General features: G+C 42.9%; 1 protein-coding gene across 2 annotated transcripts; it reads left to right on the top strand.

The window, feature by feature from the left end:
* Window positions 1-266: 266 nt before the first annotated feature.
* On the top strand, window positions 267-2,974 carry msrb1b (methionine sulfoxide reductase B1b). 2 transcript variants are annotated; one of them, XM_086140695.1, is made up of 4 exons: window positions 267-426; window positions 1,606-1,748; window positions 1,869-1,980; window positions 2,553-2,974. In XM_086140695.1, exons 1-4 carry the CDS (start codon window positions 372-374, stop codon window positions 2,567-2,569), a joined length of 327 nt encoding a protein of 108 aa, XP_085996821.1. In that variant the 5' UTR covers window positions 267-371; the 3' UTR covers window positions 2,570-2,974. The 2 variants fall into 2 exon arrangements, with proteins under 2 accessions (XP_085996821.1, XP_085996822.1); XM_086140696.1 differs by lacking the exon at window positions 1,869-1,980.
* Window positions 2,975-16,949: the final 13,975 nt, after the last annotated feature.

The raw sequence follows: 16,949 nt of genomic DNA, 5'->3' as shown, positions 1-16,949 counted from the left end.
AGGAAAATCTAGAGAGGTGGCGGTATGCGCTGGAAAGGAGAGGAATGAAGGATAGTCATAGCAAGACAGAATATATGTGTGTGAATGAGAAGAACCCGGGTGGAACGGTGAGACTACAAGGAGTCAAGATCAAGTTGGAGGATTTCAGGGTCAAAAGTGCTGCTTTACTGACAAATGACGTCACACACACTAAGAACTCTCCCCGGCCAGGGCGCGGAGCAGCGCCATCTAGCGGCCGGTAGATGGACTGCAGTGGGGCGGAGAACCCGCTCTAATCCGCGGTCAGAATCACGTCATACGGGAGGAGGAAGGCGGGCTCCGGTCATCCGCCGCGGGGGAAACACGGATTGAGACCTCCCTCTCCTTTCGGCATGTCTTACTGTCAGTTTGTCGGCGGGGAGATCTACAAGGATCATTTCAAACCAGGTGAGCCGCCGGAGGCTGGCGGTCCGCAGGCGAAGATGTGATGTAATCCCCTCCTAGTTTGGATTAAAGAGGATGTTCAGTTTACCACTATTTAGGTTTTACCTTCTTAGATGTAATAATCTGAAATAACACCTGGAATATTTTCAACATTGTGGGCGGGAGGAAAGATACGCCACTATTTTGATTTCAAGTGAAATATTCCTCCTCAGACCTGAATGTTTTGTTTCTCTTTCATGGCGACGTATATGTGTGACGTCACAGCTAGTCCGTAGCCAATCGTCGTTCAGTTTGTCATTTGCGTGCAAACACGCACGCACACACGCACACTTTACTATACACGCAAACACGCACATCTGATTTAATACAAAGATAATTTAGGTGGGATATATATATATATATATTATATATATATATATATATATATATATATATTAAAATATAATATAAAACACATGCACAGTTATAATTCAAGGGTTTTCCTTAGATGTCTGTTTGGGACCCTTTGAATACTTGAATATTATTTACACCCTTATTTGCACAAATGCCAGTGCATGTGACTTTCTCAATACAGATTATTCTGCATACAGAATGTTATAGATATTTTTTGTATTTTTTTAACTCACCCGTTACAAAATCCATTCAAAAGATCAGATATTCAATTACTTATGGCTGTTATTTCACTATTTCGAACACAAAACAAAACATTTCTGATTTAATTCCAAACACATGTATTATTGACTATTTTCTCTGACTTTTTATAATATCCTGATAACTTCAAGTTTCTCCCAAAATAAAGCCATGGTGTTTGTGAAAGATACCTGTATTCTCCAGAAAACTGCACACACATCTACATTTTTGATTATCTTGCAGGTTTATAAATGAGAAAGATTGACTTAATTGGTGAGGAAAATGCTGTAAAGTGTACATTCGAGCGTCCCCTAGTGGCTAAAAAGCTATTTGCACCCGGATGTATTTTATTGAAACGCTCCCTTAAAGTGATTTTCGAGCTGCGAAAGAAACAAATGTCATATTCAATGAAAATCACTCGAAAAAATGCAGTGACTCGGCTCATTCCGAATCAGGCACTGTGGGTGGTCCAGTCCTCGGTTCAAAACCCCAGAAATGTCGCCCGCCATTTTTATGGAGCCAAACCTTTTTAAGATGACATCCTCCCCGCAGGAATGTACGTGTGCTCCCAGTGTAACCACCCGCTGTTCTCCAGCCGCTCCAAGTTCTCCCACTCGTCCCCGTGGCCGGCCTTCACCCAGACCCTCAGAGAGGACAGCGTCACCAAGCTGATGGAGAGCCTCACAGCCTTCAAGGTCTCAGTTTCCAGTCCCTTTTTTAACACTCGGTTTTATTCAAGCGGGCTGACTTGGCTGATCTTATGACATCATACAACCGCAGGAAGTTAAACATGTCACCGCCGTGTTTACGTTCAGGTCCTGTGCGGAAAGTGCGGCAGCGGGCTCGGCCACGAGTTCGTGAACGACGGCCCGCGAGACGGAACGTCCAGGTTTTGAATATTCAGTCACTCGCTCAAGTTCGTACCCAGTAAGTGGAAAAAAAAAAAAAAAAAAAAAATCACGCGGACACGAGTGAGCTCTTTCGCTTTCATAACAAATGACATCTCGCAATCCCTCCCGAGCGCGCGCACGTGCTTCAGGGGTCAGTTCGACCGGATCATTACATTTCCAGGGGTTCCTCGGGATAATCGGCAGACCTCACTGTCAACAGCTTTAATTGGGACTCATTTCCAGCTGAGAGTGGAAGGTCTGCGGATTCTCCCGTGTGACCCGCCGTGCACACTCATTTTGGAAAAGGGGATGTTGGTTTTGCAAAAAATTAGATTCCGGTCACGAGCCGTTGAGATCTGAAATCCATGAAGCAGCGTGTGCTCGACACAAAAAGGAGACAAAAATAAACAGAAAGTGGCGTCTGCGTGATTGGCAAGCATTTTGCAGCAGCGAGACTGTAAGTGGAACCCAAAAAAAAAAAGGTTGATATTAAACCGGTGTTAAAGCAGGAAAGAGGAAGTCATGTGTTGGTAAGGAAGATGGAAATAGAGGGAACGTTTCCCTCATTTAGCATCAGGAGAGTATCTCAATTCCTTGCCTCTGTCCCAGGAAAGGACGAGCGGTAGCGAGCGAGGCCGGGGCGCCGGCTGTCCCGCCTCTCCGTCCGGGTCCAGGCCGACGGCTGCGATCAGCGAGTGACGCGGTCGGGGGAAAAGCCCGAGAGGGACGTCCCGTCTGCTGAGGTGTCTGACCAGCCGGCGTCGGAGAGACGTGGACGTCTGCAGACACATTCTTTTGTCATATCCCTGTAACAACATCTTCTTTTGGTTAAAAAAATGTTTGCATGTCAGTTACACTTGCAATTTTGTTTCCCCGCCAAAGCAAATGTCAGCTCACCGCATAAATATGTCGGAACGTATTCCCATGTGTTATTTATTTTGTTGATTTAATCCATTTATCAATCCTGCAATTGTTACGCATGCATTCATGTTGATGTAATCAAGTGACAATAAATGAAATGATTTAACAGATTTATCACGACGTTGGCTTTTGTCCGTCTCGTTGCAAATCAGGGACATTAAATCTGCAAATAGTCTAATAACTCATTCATTTATTATCTATTATGCTTGTCCTGCACTCGGGGTCATGGAGGCGGCGGGGGTTTTCACCGCTGCGATTGGTCGAGAGGCTGGATTCACACCGGGATGGTCGATGGCAGGGGCCACACACACAAAGAGGCGTACGACCATTCGTGCATCTGTCTCCAATGTGCCTCCTAAGTATTCCTGGACTGTGGGAGACCGGAGAACCCGGAGGGATCCCACGCAGACACTGAGAGAACACCGAGACTCCGCAGAGCCTCCCTGTGGGAATCGAACCGCGGACCTGTCCTTGACCGCCATGCAGCCAAATCTGAGATTTTGTTTGCAAAATGCGACACTTTCGTATTTTGAGTATGCCTGCAACAGAGCTTAAATCTCCCAACACGGCAGGATCACAGGCTTTTCCAATTCACAATCCCTTGGTGTTTAATTTGCAAGTTTAAATTCATTTAATTGGCGATGAGAGTGTTACTTCAATGCATACCATTTAATATTTGATGTCACTTCAGTGGTGCAAAAAGCCCCGCTGTGATTGTGCAGCAGTTTCACTGCAGAGAAACCGAATCACGGTTTTCATCTGTAGTTGCTGCTTAACAACGAAACACAAAAACATTTTCCTCCACAGTCAGTTCTGGTGTCTATTATTCCCGAGTCTGACTCATTTAGGAGTCTGACGCGTGACGGCTCAATACAATAAGTTTAATAACTAGGATATAATAATGAAAAGCAGTCTGGTTTCCTTCCATGGACCATAAACATGCAGACGGTTGATTGAAAACTAAAATGTAGGTTTGAATGGGAGATCAAATGTTAGTGTGTCGGCAGACGTCGGGTCCTGTGTCGGCTCACTTCGACCCCACTGCAGGATAAGTCAAGTCAGATTTTATTCAAAAAGCGCCCATTCACAACCCAGTTGTCTGACGGTTCTGGACCACACGCTAAGACAGGGATGCGCACACTTTTTTAGCATGTGAGCTAACTGTTCAAGTCTAAATGATCTACCCACTATAAAAAATACAAAAATAATTATTTTCGATCACACTTCTGTCAAATCAAACTGTCCACTTAGGAAGCAACACTGATTCATTTTGACATGTTTTAAGGACATTACATCAATGTTGGATCAGCCTGTCGTGTGTTTTTCCACTTATAAATTTGAGTGTGACTCCAAATCCAGACCTCCGTGGTCTAATACATTTCTAATATATCTAATACATTTGATTTCCATTGAAAATTTTTGTGTCATTTTGTTGTCAGCACATTCAACTGTATAAAGAACAAAGTATTTAATAAGAATATTTCATTCATTCAGATCTAGGATGTGTTATTTAAGTGTCCCTTTTATTTTTTTGCGCACTGTATATTGATAATTCTTTATATGGACAACATATGTTGGTGTACCTTGCATAACTGCATGAACCCATATTTCAGAATATAAATATATATGTATAGTCCAGACAGGAGCTACTGATAGGCAGCCTTTAGTTTCATCGTAGTTTTTGTGAACGGACTGAAAAAAAGCCCTCCTCCTCCCACTCACTATGGAAGTTTTTGTCTTCTGACTTGGTCCTGCTCCCCCATTCTTTTTAATACTCTTTGTTTAAAAGAAATAAATCGGAGGATAACTCGGTAACGCGCTAGCTTGCTAGAGTTTTGCAGCACTTTGCGCCATCGGATGCACACGCGTGGTGACCCATGTGTCAGAAAAGGTCAGATGTCAGATTGGCTGCTGTGTACGTCAATTGAGTGACATAAAACGTCTGTTTTTTGAATACCGTGCGATCTGCCCACATTAACCTTGCGATCAGCCGATAGATCGCGATCGATGTATTGGGCTCCCCCCGCTTTAAGATGACCCACAGATACCCGACACATTCCCCCATGAGCAAGCGCTTGGCGACGGTGGTGAGGAAACACCGCTTTTTACCGGGCAGAAACCTTTGGCAGATCCCAGCTCAATGTGGGTGGAATTCTGCCTCGGCCGGTGCTGGAAGAAATGGCGGCAACGAGAGACAGAGGGGGTATGAGGACCGGGAGGGGCAGGCACATATCTGTTACTACTAATAACAAGCAGTTGCACAGCAATAGCTGATGTGATACATAAATAGCTTTAATATTTAGAAAAAATGGTGGATGTCTGGTGAGATGCTGCTGTGGGTCAAGCGACGTGAGGTTCCTATCGTGCATCGATGAAGGGACATGAGGAATGAAAGAGCTGCATCATGGGATATCCAAAGTAGCCTATGGGAGTACACATTAGGGGCTAGCCTGGTGCAAACTGTAAGCTTGTTTGTAAACAAATAGAGGGTTTCTTCTTCCCGGATGGAGATCGGAAGATGGTTCCACAGAAGAGGAGCTCCGTGACTGAACGCCCCGGCTCCCGCTCCGCTTATAGAGACTCTGAGGGCCACAAGCAGCCCTGCGTCCCGGGAGCGTCCAGATCTGACCGAGTGGTTGAGCTCTATTTATGGCGGCGGAGATAGTGACTAAATTCAGCGAGGCTCCCGTGAAACTGTTCGGCCCACATTGGGGCCCTCTGACCGCCGCTTCCCGCGCCCACCTCTAGATGGTGGCGTTGCACCGCCGGGTCCACGTGCGCTCTTGGGTTCCCCTGGTGGCAACACAAGCTTCCAGCGCTCTCCAAAGACTCACACGCGATCCTCCGGTGCCATGTCGTACCTGCAGATTTCAGCCGCCCAGCGTGTTTATCCTGGCCGGACCCTCCGTGGCTGCGGACGGCGGCTTGTTTGGGTAGCGGTCTCTCTGGCTCGGACGCAGGCCCGGTCCTCCCTGCCAGCTCTGAGGTTTAGAGGAGCAGCCTGGCAGGCCCGTGTGAGGCCGACGACTAGTATTATAAGGGAGCTCCACACGCACAGGCCCGCTGTCTGCCAGGCAATACATGGCTAGCGCTCTTCAGATCACGCACAAGCTTTAAAATCTGGTTATCACGGCCAGTGGTCCGCGTATTCTCCCGTTCTGCATTCATAAAAAACACTCTTTCTCCACTTTATGGGTCTCGCGTGCACAAGACGGGTCTGTAGCGTGTTTTCTTTCAAAACACGCCGGTGTGTAATTATCGGAGGTCCCCGTGACATTCACAGCTGAACTCTCTGCATCGGTGCGACCGGGACGGAGGCCACCGCCGTCCAGCCCGGAGGAGTCGGAATCAAATACGGAGGCCGAGAGGCCCGACCTCCCGTCCGGGGCGGAAACCACCGAAGAAACTTCCACTTGGGTTGTTTGCGCGACGAGTGTCCCGACCAGACGTCGTGGACAAATCGTTTGTTTCTAAGCCCATGCAATCACTGTTTGGGTTTTTAAACACACACACAAATATAGATAGATAGATAGATAGATAGATAGATAGATAGATAGATAGATAGATAGATAGAGATAGTTAGCTATAGCTAAAAAGCTATTATTTTTTCCAAATGATTCTCTCTTATTTTCTTTGTTCAAAATCCTCTGATGAGACCGTGTCTCACCGTATGTGCTCAAATCCTGACCCTGACAAGGTTGATACTGTCGAAAGGTTAGCTCAATAAAATAGAAACATGAAACACCAACAGCGAAGCATGTGGGGGAAGAAAAAAAAGCCCACCAGGAAACCACCAATTTTTCTTGTGAGAACAAGACCTGTACTTTGGGTAACAGCTAAACACAGGAAATAAACAAAGCATATATATGTTGTGTATATATATATATATATGTGTGTGTGTGTATGTGTGTGTGTGTATACTGCTCAGAAAATAAAGGGAACACTTAAACAACACAATGTAACTCCAAGTCCATCACACGTCGGTGAAATCAAAGTGTCCACAGAGGAAAAAACACTGATTCATTTTAGCTTGTTTTAAGGACATTACATCAACTTTGGATCAGCCTGTCGTGTGTTTTTTTCCACTTAAAATTTGAGTGTGACTCCAAATTCAGACCCCCATGGTCTAATAGGTTTCTAATACATCTAATACATTAATACATTTGATTTCCATTGAAAATGTTTGTGTCATTTTGTTGTCAGCACATTCAACTGTGTAATGAGCAAAATATTTCAAAAGAATATTTCATTCATTCAGATCTAGAATGTGTTATTTTAGTGTTCCCTTTATTTTTTTGAGCCGTGTGTATATATATATATATTCACACACACACACACATTCAAGAATCTGAAAAAACACAAAATTATAGTGGATGTTTCCAGCTACCTGATGAAATAATGTGAAATATCTTGACTTTACTCACATTAGTTAGTTCAAATGACCAGATTGTTAAATAACGTTAAGTCGTAAATATGATATTATGCAGATTCTTAACCAGCTTGACCGCAGCCACCTGTGCTGAATGCGATTTACATTTATTTATTGTTTCCCGATGCTTGGAATTAAGGAAAAAATCAATAGATGAGTATAAATGTCCAACTCACTCTTCTACCAGCACACATCCCAATGCACTGTGGACAGCAAAGTAGGAATTTCACTGTCCAGGGAAACTTGTTTCTCCACTGTACATGTGACAATAAACACTTTGAATCTTTGAACTGTGTCTTGTGTGTCTTCTTATGCCATCTTTTAGATGTGTGTGCCGCAGTGCCCTCGGGCAAGACAATATACCCCCTGTTGCTCCCGATGACCTGGTTAGCTCCTTGCACGGGAGCTATGCACCATTGGTGTGTACAGTCTAGTGTACAGTGCGATATAAGTAGACACCTTTTGCCATTTTAGACGTGGAATCGTGCGGGATGCAACAAGCGGGTTTGTGACTTATGGCGGGCGCAGCATTAGTGCTACTAATGGTCACTAAATGTCACTAATGGGTCATCTTTGAATACTTTTTGAATGTTTTTTTTCCATTTCACATGCATTTATGATAATGACAAACAAGGCGATTTACCTGATTTGAATGCAGATGAGCGGTCAATTATAATCTTCTGAGACGTATTTAAAAGCCTCTAGATAAGGCCCCGTCAAAACTTCTGTTATGATTAATTAAAAAAATAATGAATGAAAAAACTGAATATGTCACATAAAGTATTTGTTGTGAGCATAAAGTTAATTTCTGATTATATGATACGTTCATTCTTTATGAAATGAGATGAGATTTGCTTCAATGAGAAATTATTTGGCGGGAGCTGAAAGACATGCAAGGACAAGACAGTGAAAAGCTAATAAAATGAAATAAAATAAAAAAACTCTTAAGAGTAAAAGTATAAAGTTTAATCTAAAAAATAGGAAAAAAAATGTCTCTCCGTATTTAAATGTATTTTCTATGCTGTTTATCTTGCACTTGACCGGTTACCTGTCAATCACAGGGCTTCCTATAGACACGCTCACCCTCTTATTATGATAAAATCATAGTATTAATTATTAATGCGGCACAAACTGCGAATATTTCAGCACGGCTGCCACAGGCTGAGCCACTGGGCTCCCTCATCTCCATGAATCATTGACCCGATTCCCCCGTCTGAAAACCGTTACGGACAAAACAGCGGGAATCATAATGGATCTTATTATGGTTTTGGTTTCGGTTCGTTTTACACATTAAAGAGAAGAAAAACACGACAGCTTTCAATATTCTCTGTGTATTTTGTCCTATTAGCAAAAGTAAGCTTGTTTTATTTTCCCCCTTTTTTGAGATTCAGTATCGCACAACGCCCCCCCCCCCAACTTCCCGAGAGTCGATTGCCCCGAAAAAGAGATAGATAAATAAATAAATCGGCGTGGTTTTTTGTAGTTTGTTTGCTCTTCTGCGGTTCGGTTCTGCATCCCCACAAAATAAACAAGAGAATTAGAGTTGGACTGACTTTTCGGAGAGCAGAAGTTACAGGCCATTCCAGGGCGGCCGATCCCTCCTGCAGGACCTGCTCTCATCGTGAAGGGTTCAGGTTGTGCAGGTAATAACAATTTCTTTCAACCACTAACTAACATTCTGAAGTGTTTTGAAAACTATGTGCCTCCTAACTGCCCACTTGGCATTTTTGATATCCAATTCCAAAAAAAAAAAACGAAAAAAGCATCTGCATGACGAATGGTTCCTCTGTTTCAGATCCTCCTCCATCCAGTCCCTTGGCTCCAAAAAGGTATTCTTAAGGCGGTGTTGATGTTCGCTTTTGCCAGAGAATTTCTTGATTTATCTTTAATCTAAGCTCATTTGGATTTGACCCTCTTAGCATAATAAAGGGAAGGGTGAGTCTGAGGATAAATGTACCAGAGGAGAATCTTCCATTCCACATTAGGAGCGTTCGCAAGAACGACTGAAAAGGTATTTGAATCAAATGACTGTATTTTAGCGCAACATTGTGGTCAATAAAACAAACCTTATTTAGTCGAAATGCACGTTTGTTCCCCAGAGCTAACAAAATCCCTTGAGTATTTTACAACAGGGTACTTTTGACATTGGGGGTTTGAAAACGCCTCTCTGGGTTCCAGCTCAGGAGTTCCAGATCAGATAAGATCACCATTCAAAATGGTCCAATCAGTCATTTCTGCCTTGGAGCCAAAAGCAGGTGTATGATGTCGCGGCTATTAGGACCTATTAGACCAGATTGAGTTTCCAAAACACACAAAGAGCTCGAGCTGCTTATGCGAAGAATTGGGGCTTGGAACACACAGAGCTATTCTCTGGATCAGGAGGTCACACACTGCAAAGTTTCTGCATGGCAGGATAAAAGTACCTGGATGTCACTATCCCCTGCAGTGGTTGAAAGCAAACACGCTTCAAATGCACACACACACACACACACACACACACACACACACACACACAATATTTATATGTAGAGTACTTGTATACATGTAATGTATATGTGGTTGTGTATGTACTGTATATGTATAAGCATATGTAAATGTTTAAATGTGCATGAATGTATTTATGTCTATATGTATATGCATACAAATATGCCTGTATTCATCTGATATAAATATATATATGTTTCTATATGATAATATGTATGTACATGCAATGACATGCATATAATGTTAATACATGTTTTTCTCATCCATTTTAGCTGTTTGGCTTTTCTTTTTTATTATATACTGAAAAAACAATAAAGGGAGCACTTTGTGTTCCATTGTGCTGTTGAAGTGTTCCCTTTATTTTTTTATTTACATGTAAGTTCCTCCCTGTGCATTTTATATATTCTCTTTCTAATTTTATATTTATTTATATTCATTTTATAGACATATGGAATACCCTTTAAAAAAAGTTTCGGATAGATTCATTTTTACATATATATCATCATCTTGCATCCCCTCCCCGGGGGCGTCCGAACCCCCACGTTGCAAACCCTGGCTTGAGATCACGCTCAGGAGAAATGGAATAGTGTTATCTCATGCAGGCAGCTGCTCCAGTGAATCCCCCCCCCCCTCCTCCATCACCAGCATGGTGGCACGTTTGTATCCTGCCATACCTGCATCTCAGGAGCTTCACGTTGGATGCGGTTTACATAGTCACACTTCTCTCATGTGAACATTTGATTATGAAATACAGCCCCTCTTGATGCCACGGCTGCGACAGTTCTCACGGCAAAATGAAAGAATTTATTAATTTTATTTGAATTTATATTTCGGTCTTACCTGCCATTCAAATGGCCATCATCTGGTTAAGATCATTTCGCATAGAAATATACATATACATGAAAAGCTGATGATGAGGGATGGAGCGTGCATGAGACACTAAAAATAAATTCATGTGCACTTTTTGCTGATTAAAATAGAAATATTATGTATTCTAGGCCTTTACATGATGCCATTTCAGCAAAGTGAGGGTGCACGTTTTATCCAATCAGGTAGATTTGACAATACAAATAGAAAGCAATCACAGTAATGTTAAAAGGATATTTTGTGTATTAATCTCAAAACAGATTAGATTTGTATTTAGACCTGGAACATGGTGAAAAAGTGCACACCAGTGCTTCTCAATTATTTTCTGCCTCCCACTCTGCAATAACTATGAATAGTATAATTTGTCTATAAAACTGTGAAATGTACACCTGCGCATAACATTGTATCCTTATTAACATTAAAGAAAAGAAAAAAGAAAGAAATATGGATCAACTTGCAACAAAGAATGACGTTTTAACAATAATTTTTTGGTGAAAGTGCATCAATTTGTCTGAAATTTAAAATTAAATCCCTCTTTAAACCATCAAACATTTTTTGACCGACTGAACCATTTGATACCGAAAAATAAAATCAAGTAAAACAAATAAATAATAATAATAATAATAAATTCAAATTGGTCAGCAACATGAATAAGAATAAGAATAAGAATAAGAATAAGAATAAGAATAAGAATAAGAATAAGAATAAGAATAAGAATAAGAATAAGAATAAGAATAAGAATAAGAATAAGAATAAGAATAAGAATAAGAGTAAGAATAAGAATAAGAATAAGAATAAGAATAAGAATAAGAATAAGAATAAGAACAACTTTATTTATCCCGAAGGAAATTGTTGTGCCAGAGTTTCAAGTAAAACATAACAATAATAAATAATAGTAGGAAGGAGGGAGAATAAGAAATACAAATAAAACTATAAAGTGTCAAAGTCAAGGCTATTAGGTGTTTTAAGGTCTTAAAAAGTACAAAGATTTGAATATTCCCTTCGGCTGAAGGAAGAGGAATTAAAAAGTCTGATGGCCTCAGGTAGGAAAGACAACTAACAATTAACTTGGATTGAATTTAAAAACTCCTTATTTTTTCCTTTTGTTTAATTTAGTATGGATGATTACGTGCAAAATAATGTTGGTATATTTATATGATCATTCATGATTTTAAATTGCCAAAAAATAAAATAAAATGCCAAAAAATGTAAATATGTAAATTGCAATTTTCATTCGGTTCAATCGACATGATACCCAGTTGGCCTGCGTATAAAAATTAAATAAGAAACATGTCCCGCCGGCCAAAATAACTGCCCGCCCCTGCCTCGGAGCTAATACGACAACATAAGCAACACGTGGACCCCCCTGGACTGCAAGCGCGCCCCACTGTTTGAGAAGCAATGATGTACACATGGCGTCTCTGCAGAGTAATGAGCCTTCTGTTTGCAGACCTGCAATTTTTGCCAGGGATGCAGGAGAGAAAGCAATAAGTCAGTCGAGTCCCTTGCCGCTCTCTCGCTGAGATCCCAGCCGGAGGAAAGGTGTCGATACCTTGCTGTCCGGGGCGTATTGAACCGCGGTGTGTGAGGAATGACGTATGGCGATCCGCGTGTGAGGTCCGCCGGCACCCGGGAGACGATCGTGACACGCCGGGGGCCCCTGGCGTCCCACAGGCGCATCGGACGCATCAACACGGATGCACGGGATTTACTCCGCGTCCGGAAAAACGAGCAAAAAAAAACCAAACAAAAAATAATCAGCCCGGATGCGGTCCGACTCCCTCATCACGGGATGCCTCGGGGGTCACAGACAGTTTACCGAGCGAGATTCAAAACCACACATTTATCACTCCAACCATTAGTGGTTTGTAGAAGTTGCGTGGCCTTCGGCTTTCGTTAACAGGCCAACTTTGCTAAATTGGAAGAGCACAAACACTAATTGGGGATTTTGCTCTTAAACGGGTGCTGTTATGTCATTTCCAGCTTTATTAAACTCCATGGCGGTCGGCGGCGAGACCCAACCCTTGGAAAGCTACACTTATATATCCTGCGTAACACGTTCCTTACCCAAATGTTGTTTTCTTTCTCCTGTTTGTTGAACTAAGCTGGAGATACACCCCATCGCTCCATAACACGGGAAAGCCTCTTAAATTGTTTCCTTTTCCCGGACTAAACCTGTCATCTGTCCGCACCCCTGCATGTAGGCTCGCCCTCAAGAGTTTGAATGCAATGCAATTTGTTTCCAACCGGTTTTAGCAATGAAAGCTGTGGGGAAAATGTTTTTTAGGCCCTTCGTTGAGTGAAGCGTCTTGAGACCCGACTCCTGAGTCCAAGGCGGAGGCGACCTGGTCCGACCTGACGTTTCCAAGGGCCTCCGGTGAAGTTCTGACCAGGTGGATATTAGGAACGATGGGGAAAAAGGCAAAAAAAAAAGTTAGCGTAGCCGCGCATCCATTCACTAGGTTACAGCTCCCGGAGGATTTCAAAAAAATGCAAATGTGTCTGCTTGGTCTTCAATCATCCACAGATCTCCCAGTTTAGAAATCCCAAAGATATATATCTCATCCTAAAAGCTACGACGTCTGCATAGCGACTGCAGTTACGGTGAAAGAAATATGTTCTCTCTGTGTCATTCTCCCGGGCAGGGATCTCGAACAGACGTGCGTCGGAAAACAGTCAGCGACGACACGAAACTTTGAGTATTGCACGGCAGATCTAGCTTTTTTTTTTTTTTTTTTTTTCTCAGCAGAAGCACATCCAAGGGTTTTAAGCAACATCTGCCCAATCATCACCGTCTAACTCGACGTCTGCGTTTCCTCCGCGTTCGCTTCGCCTCCTGACAGCGCCGGTGACTGTTTGTAAACACGGTCTGTCTAACTACGTTATCGTCAGTCCTGAGAGCAGATAACGGCCCGACGCGGCGTCTGGCTTCAAAGCTGCCGAGTTCATTGAGCCGCTGCGAACGCACGCTCCAAAACTATTTAATCAGGAGCTTTTCTCTTGGCTTCTGCTACAGACCTGGAATTGTGATACACTCTGACAGCAGATTATGTGTGTGTGTGTGTGTGTGTGTGTGTGTGTGTGTGTGCGTTTCTTTTTACTATATTTCAGAGGCCTAAAAGCCAGGAGTCGGCTGTAATTGTGGGCTCGGGAGTTCTTTGTGCCGGAGCCACCGGCTCTTAATGATTGTTTGGGGGTTAAGAGCCGTGTTTTGAGGTTAATAATTACATCTTGATCATCGCGATGGGTCGGTTAAAGTAAGAGACACCGGGATTCCTCACGTCAACGACAGGTCCTTATGAACTACATAAGACAGGGGTGTGTGTGTGTGTGTGTGTGTGTGGCCGTAGTGGTTGGGGGGTTGTCATGTTTGTTTAGGCTGCCTGTCTCTTTCAGTGGCTCGGCCTCATAGAGGTATAATTCTGTGGCGAGCGCCGAAGATCTCTCTTGTTTTTTCTACTCCACCGCGTCGATTTCCACGGCTCCGACAGTCCGATAATCAGAAAAAGATTTTTTTTTTTTTTTTTTGCGAGTTCTTGCAACTAAAACTTTTGAAGTCCAAGGCATCTGCACAAACCCCCCCCACACACACACATCTGAGAACCGTGCCGGCGTTTGCCATTTTCATTCTGTCCGTTGGTTTTGCTTCCACGGCCTAGCAGCCATATCCAGATTCCAATATTTCATCCCCCGCTGAAGAATCCAAGGGAGAAGAATTGACCAGGATGATTATAGGTCAGCCTTTATTGCATGAATGACATCATGACTGTAGATCATGGAATCGTACGGTTTTGGAAATCCACTACATGCAGCGCAGTAAATCGCACGGTAGCTGTAGCGTGTAGCCCCCAAAATTCTTGGCTAAACGTTTGGATTGGATGTAGAGGAAAATGGAAGGTCAACAAAGTGATGCCTGTGTGGAAGAACACACGCACACACACACACACACACACGCCTGCACACACTCAAAGTGGATGCGCATTAACTGCAGCTCTAATCGACACGTTTTACATGGTGGTCTTATAAGTTTTGGGTTACACCTGTGAGATAAGTTTCAAAGAGGTAGCTGATTGCTTGCTGCTGTGAAGGGCGGCCCACACTCGCTGATAGCACCCGCTGTAATCGCAAGCTTCTGAAATCCCTTATTTCATTCCTGCGTCAAGGGCTCGGCTTGGCGAGGGTTGTTTGTGTCCGAGCGCACGTGGACGTTTTCAGCAGCCGGGGGAACAGCTGGCGATTTGAGAAATATCCAGGTTCAAAGACGAAAACGCCGATACGACCGTTGTATCTCTCCATCAGAATCGAAGCTGGAATACAGTTTTAAAGCTCCAAAATCAGGAACCGGCGCGCAGGGAAACTATTGTGGCATTTCCAGTGTACAGTATACCCTTGTTTTTCGCGGGGGTTACGTTCCAAAAAGAACCCGTGATAGGCAAAATCCATGAAGTAGAAACCTTTATTATTTTTTACAATTAGTATACAATTAAATACTCTATTATACATTGCTGCTGTCGTCCTTGTGTTTTTTTTTTCCTTCTTTATGGAACGAACGGAAGATTCATTAATTCCGAAACCCCGACCTACAGCCGCATAGCTTTTACCTTCCCTTAGCATGTCCAGAAGTTGAACTTTATCTGCGATAGATAGCATCTTCCGCTGCCTTTAGGGCCCTTTTGTCGGTCCAGAGCGTTTTGCAACATTATGGGTTTTAGAGAAACTCGAAATTGCAAGAGAATTTGCACGTAATGTAAATTTGGCAAGCTGTTTTACATACATGTACATATTAAACTGCAACGTTATTGACGCACAGGTAGAGAAGAAGCAGAGTGACTTTTTAGCCAATCAGAATGCAGAATACAATGCACGATGCAAATCCGTGAAGTAGCGAAACCGTGAAAAGTAAACCGCGTAATAGCGAGGGATCACCGTAGTCAAAATTCACTCAGTCCTACACTAGCAAACAAAAAAAACAATCTCTGTGTAGAGCGTTGAAACTTACACGCTGTTTTTCCACCAATTAATTCATTCATGTACACGTATTTCCTGCAGGATGGAGGAGAAGTGGGATATATGATGGTACAGGAGGGGCTGACGCCTGTCTCAGCTGTTGTGGAGTTCACCCTAAACAACCATTCACAGTCTAACCCTTACCCGTCATTACCAGACTATTAGCTGTTTAAACAATGATGCGACTAATTTATGGATTTTTATTTTACCAAAATATTTACCTTTACAAATCAGACCAATGAAAATACGCATAGACAACATGTTTAATTCCGACACCAAAGAAGAGAATTTTTGTGGTTTTAGTGTGCAGGATAAAGACGATGATAGCGATCGATGACTTTTCCTGATTGGCTACTGTATTTTTTGTTTTTTTAACCAATCGTGTTAAGGGGAACGTTCGGAAAAAAAGCATTAAAAGGTAAAAAAAAATCTTTCTGTGTAAATATCTCATGGACACTGGCGGCTTATGGACAAATGGGCACTAAATTTTTACACATTTTTTTCTTTTCGAATTTAGCGGGCGCAGCTTACATTCGGGTGCGCTCGATAGTCTGAAAATTACGGTGTCACACAATATATCCATCAATGATGATAATGGTTGCCGACTATTACATTCAATATCATATATTTAGTCACGTCATTGCCTGTTATTCATCGTCACGGTTCGCAGAAGGAAATGGACCAATGAAGCAGCGGCTGCAGAGGCGGGTTCATAGCAACGAGGTGGGTCTTTTGGACAATATTAATAATAAATACTTTATTAATCCCTTGTGGGAAATTCCAGCTCTGCATTTAAACCGTCATGGATAAACCACGAGCAGTTGGCTGCCATCTAGCAGCACCAGGGGAGCAGTTAGGGCATCGGTATCTTGCTCGACGACACTTCGACACACTAGGAGGAGCCGGAAATGGAACGAGGAACGCTCAGTTCCAAGGACGAACATCCCAAGACCCAACTCTTTGGCGAACGCGTCATCCGACGCTCTCCGTGACTTGCCTCTACCCACTGGCTTTTTCGTAATGGTGTCCAATCAGGTTCGTTTTACGGCTCATGTTTTATTTTGGTTATTTTAATCTCCCGATCGGATCCCGGCTTTGGTTATCTGAACTCGCAGATGCACATTATTTTGGATGGAAGCGTGTGATAGATTAACCGGGTAATTATGACTCGGAGAACGGCGGAGGCCCGAGGAACAAACAAAAAGAGACAAAAGCATAAAGGAAAGAGCAGAAGTGCAACTGGCTTGAACAAACATGGAAACAAATGAGCAACTCCAAGATAGACAATGAGCCATTTG

The sequence above is a fragment of the Fistularia commersonii genome, chromosome 33 (genome assembly GCF_037954325.1).
Source record: "Fistularia commersonii isolate RoL2024-O1a breed Wild chromosome 33, RoL_Fcom_v1.0, whole genome shotgun sequence".
Lineage (NCBI taxonomy): Eukaryota > Metazoa > Chordata > Actinopteri > Syngnathiformes > Fistulariidae > Fistularia > Fistularia commersonii.
The sequence above is the reverse complement of the archived record's forward strand: the minus strand, read 5'-3'. Positions and strand labels throughout refer to the sequence as shown.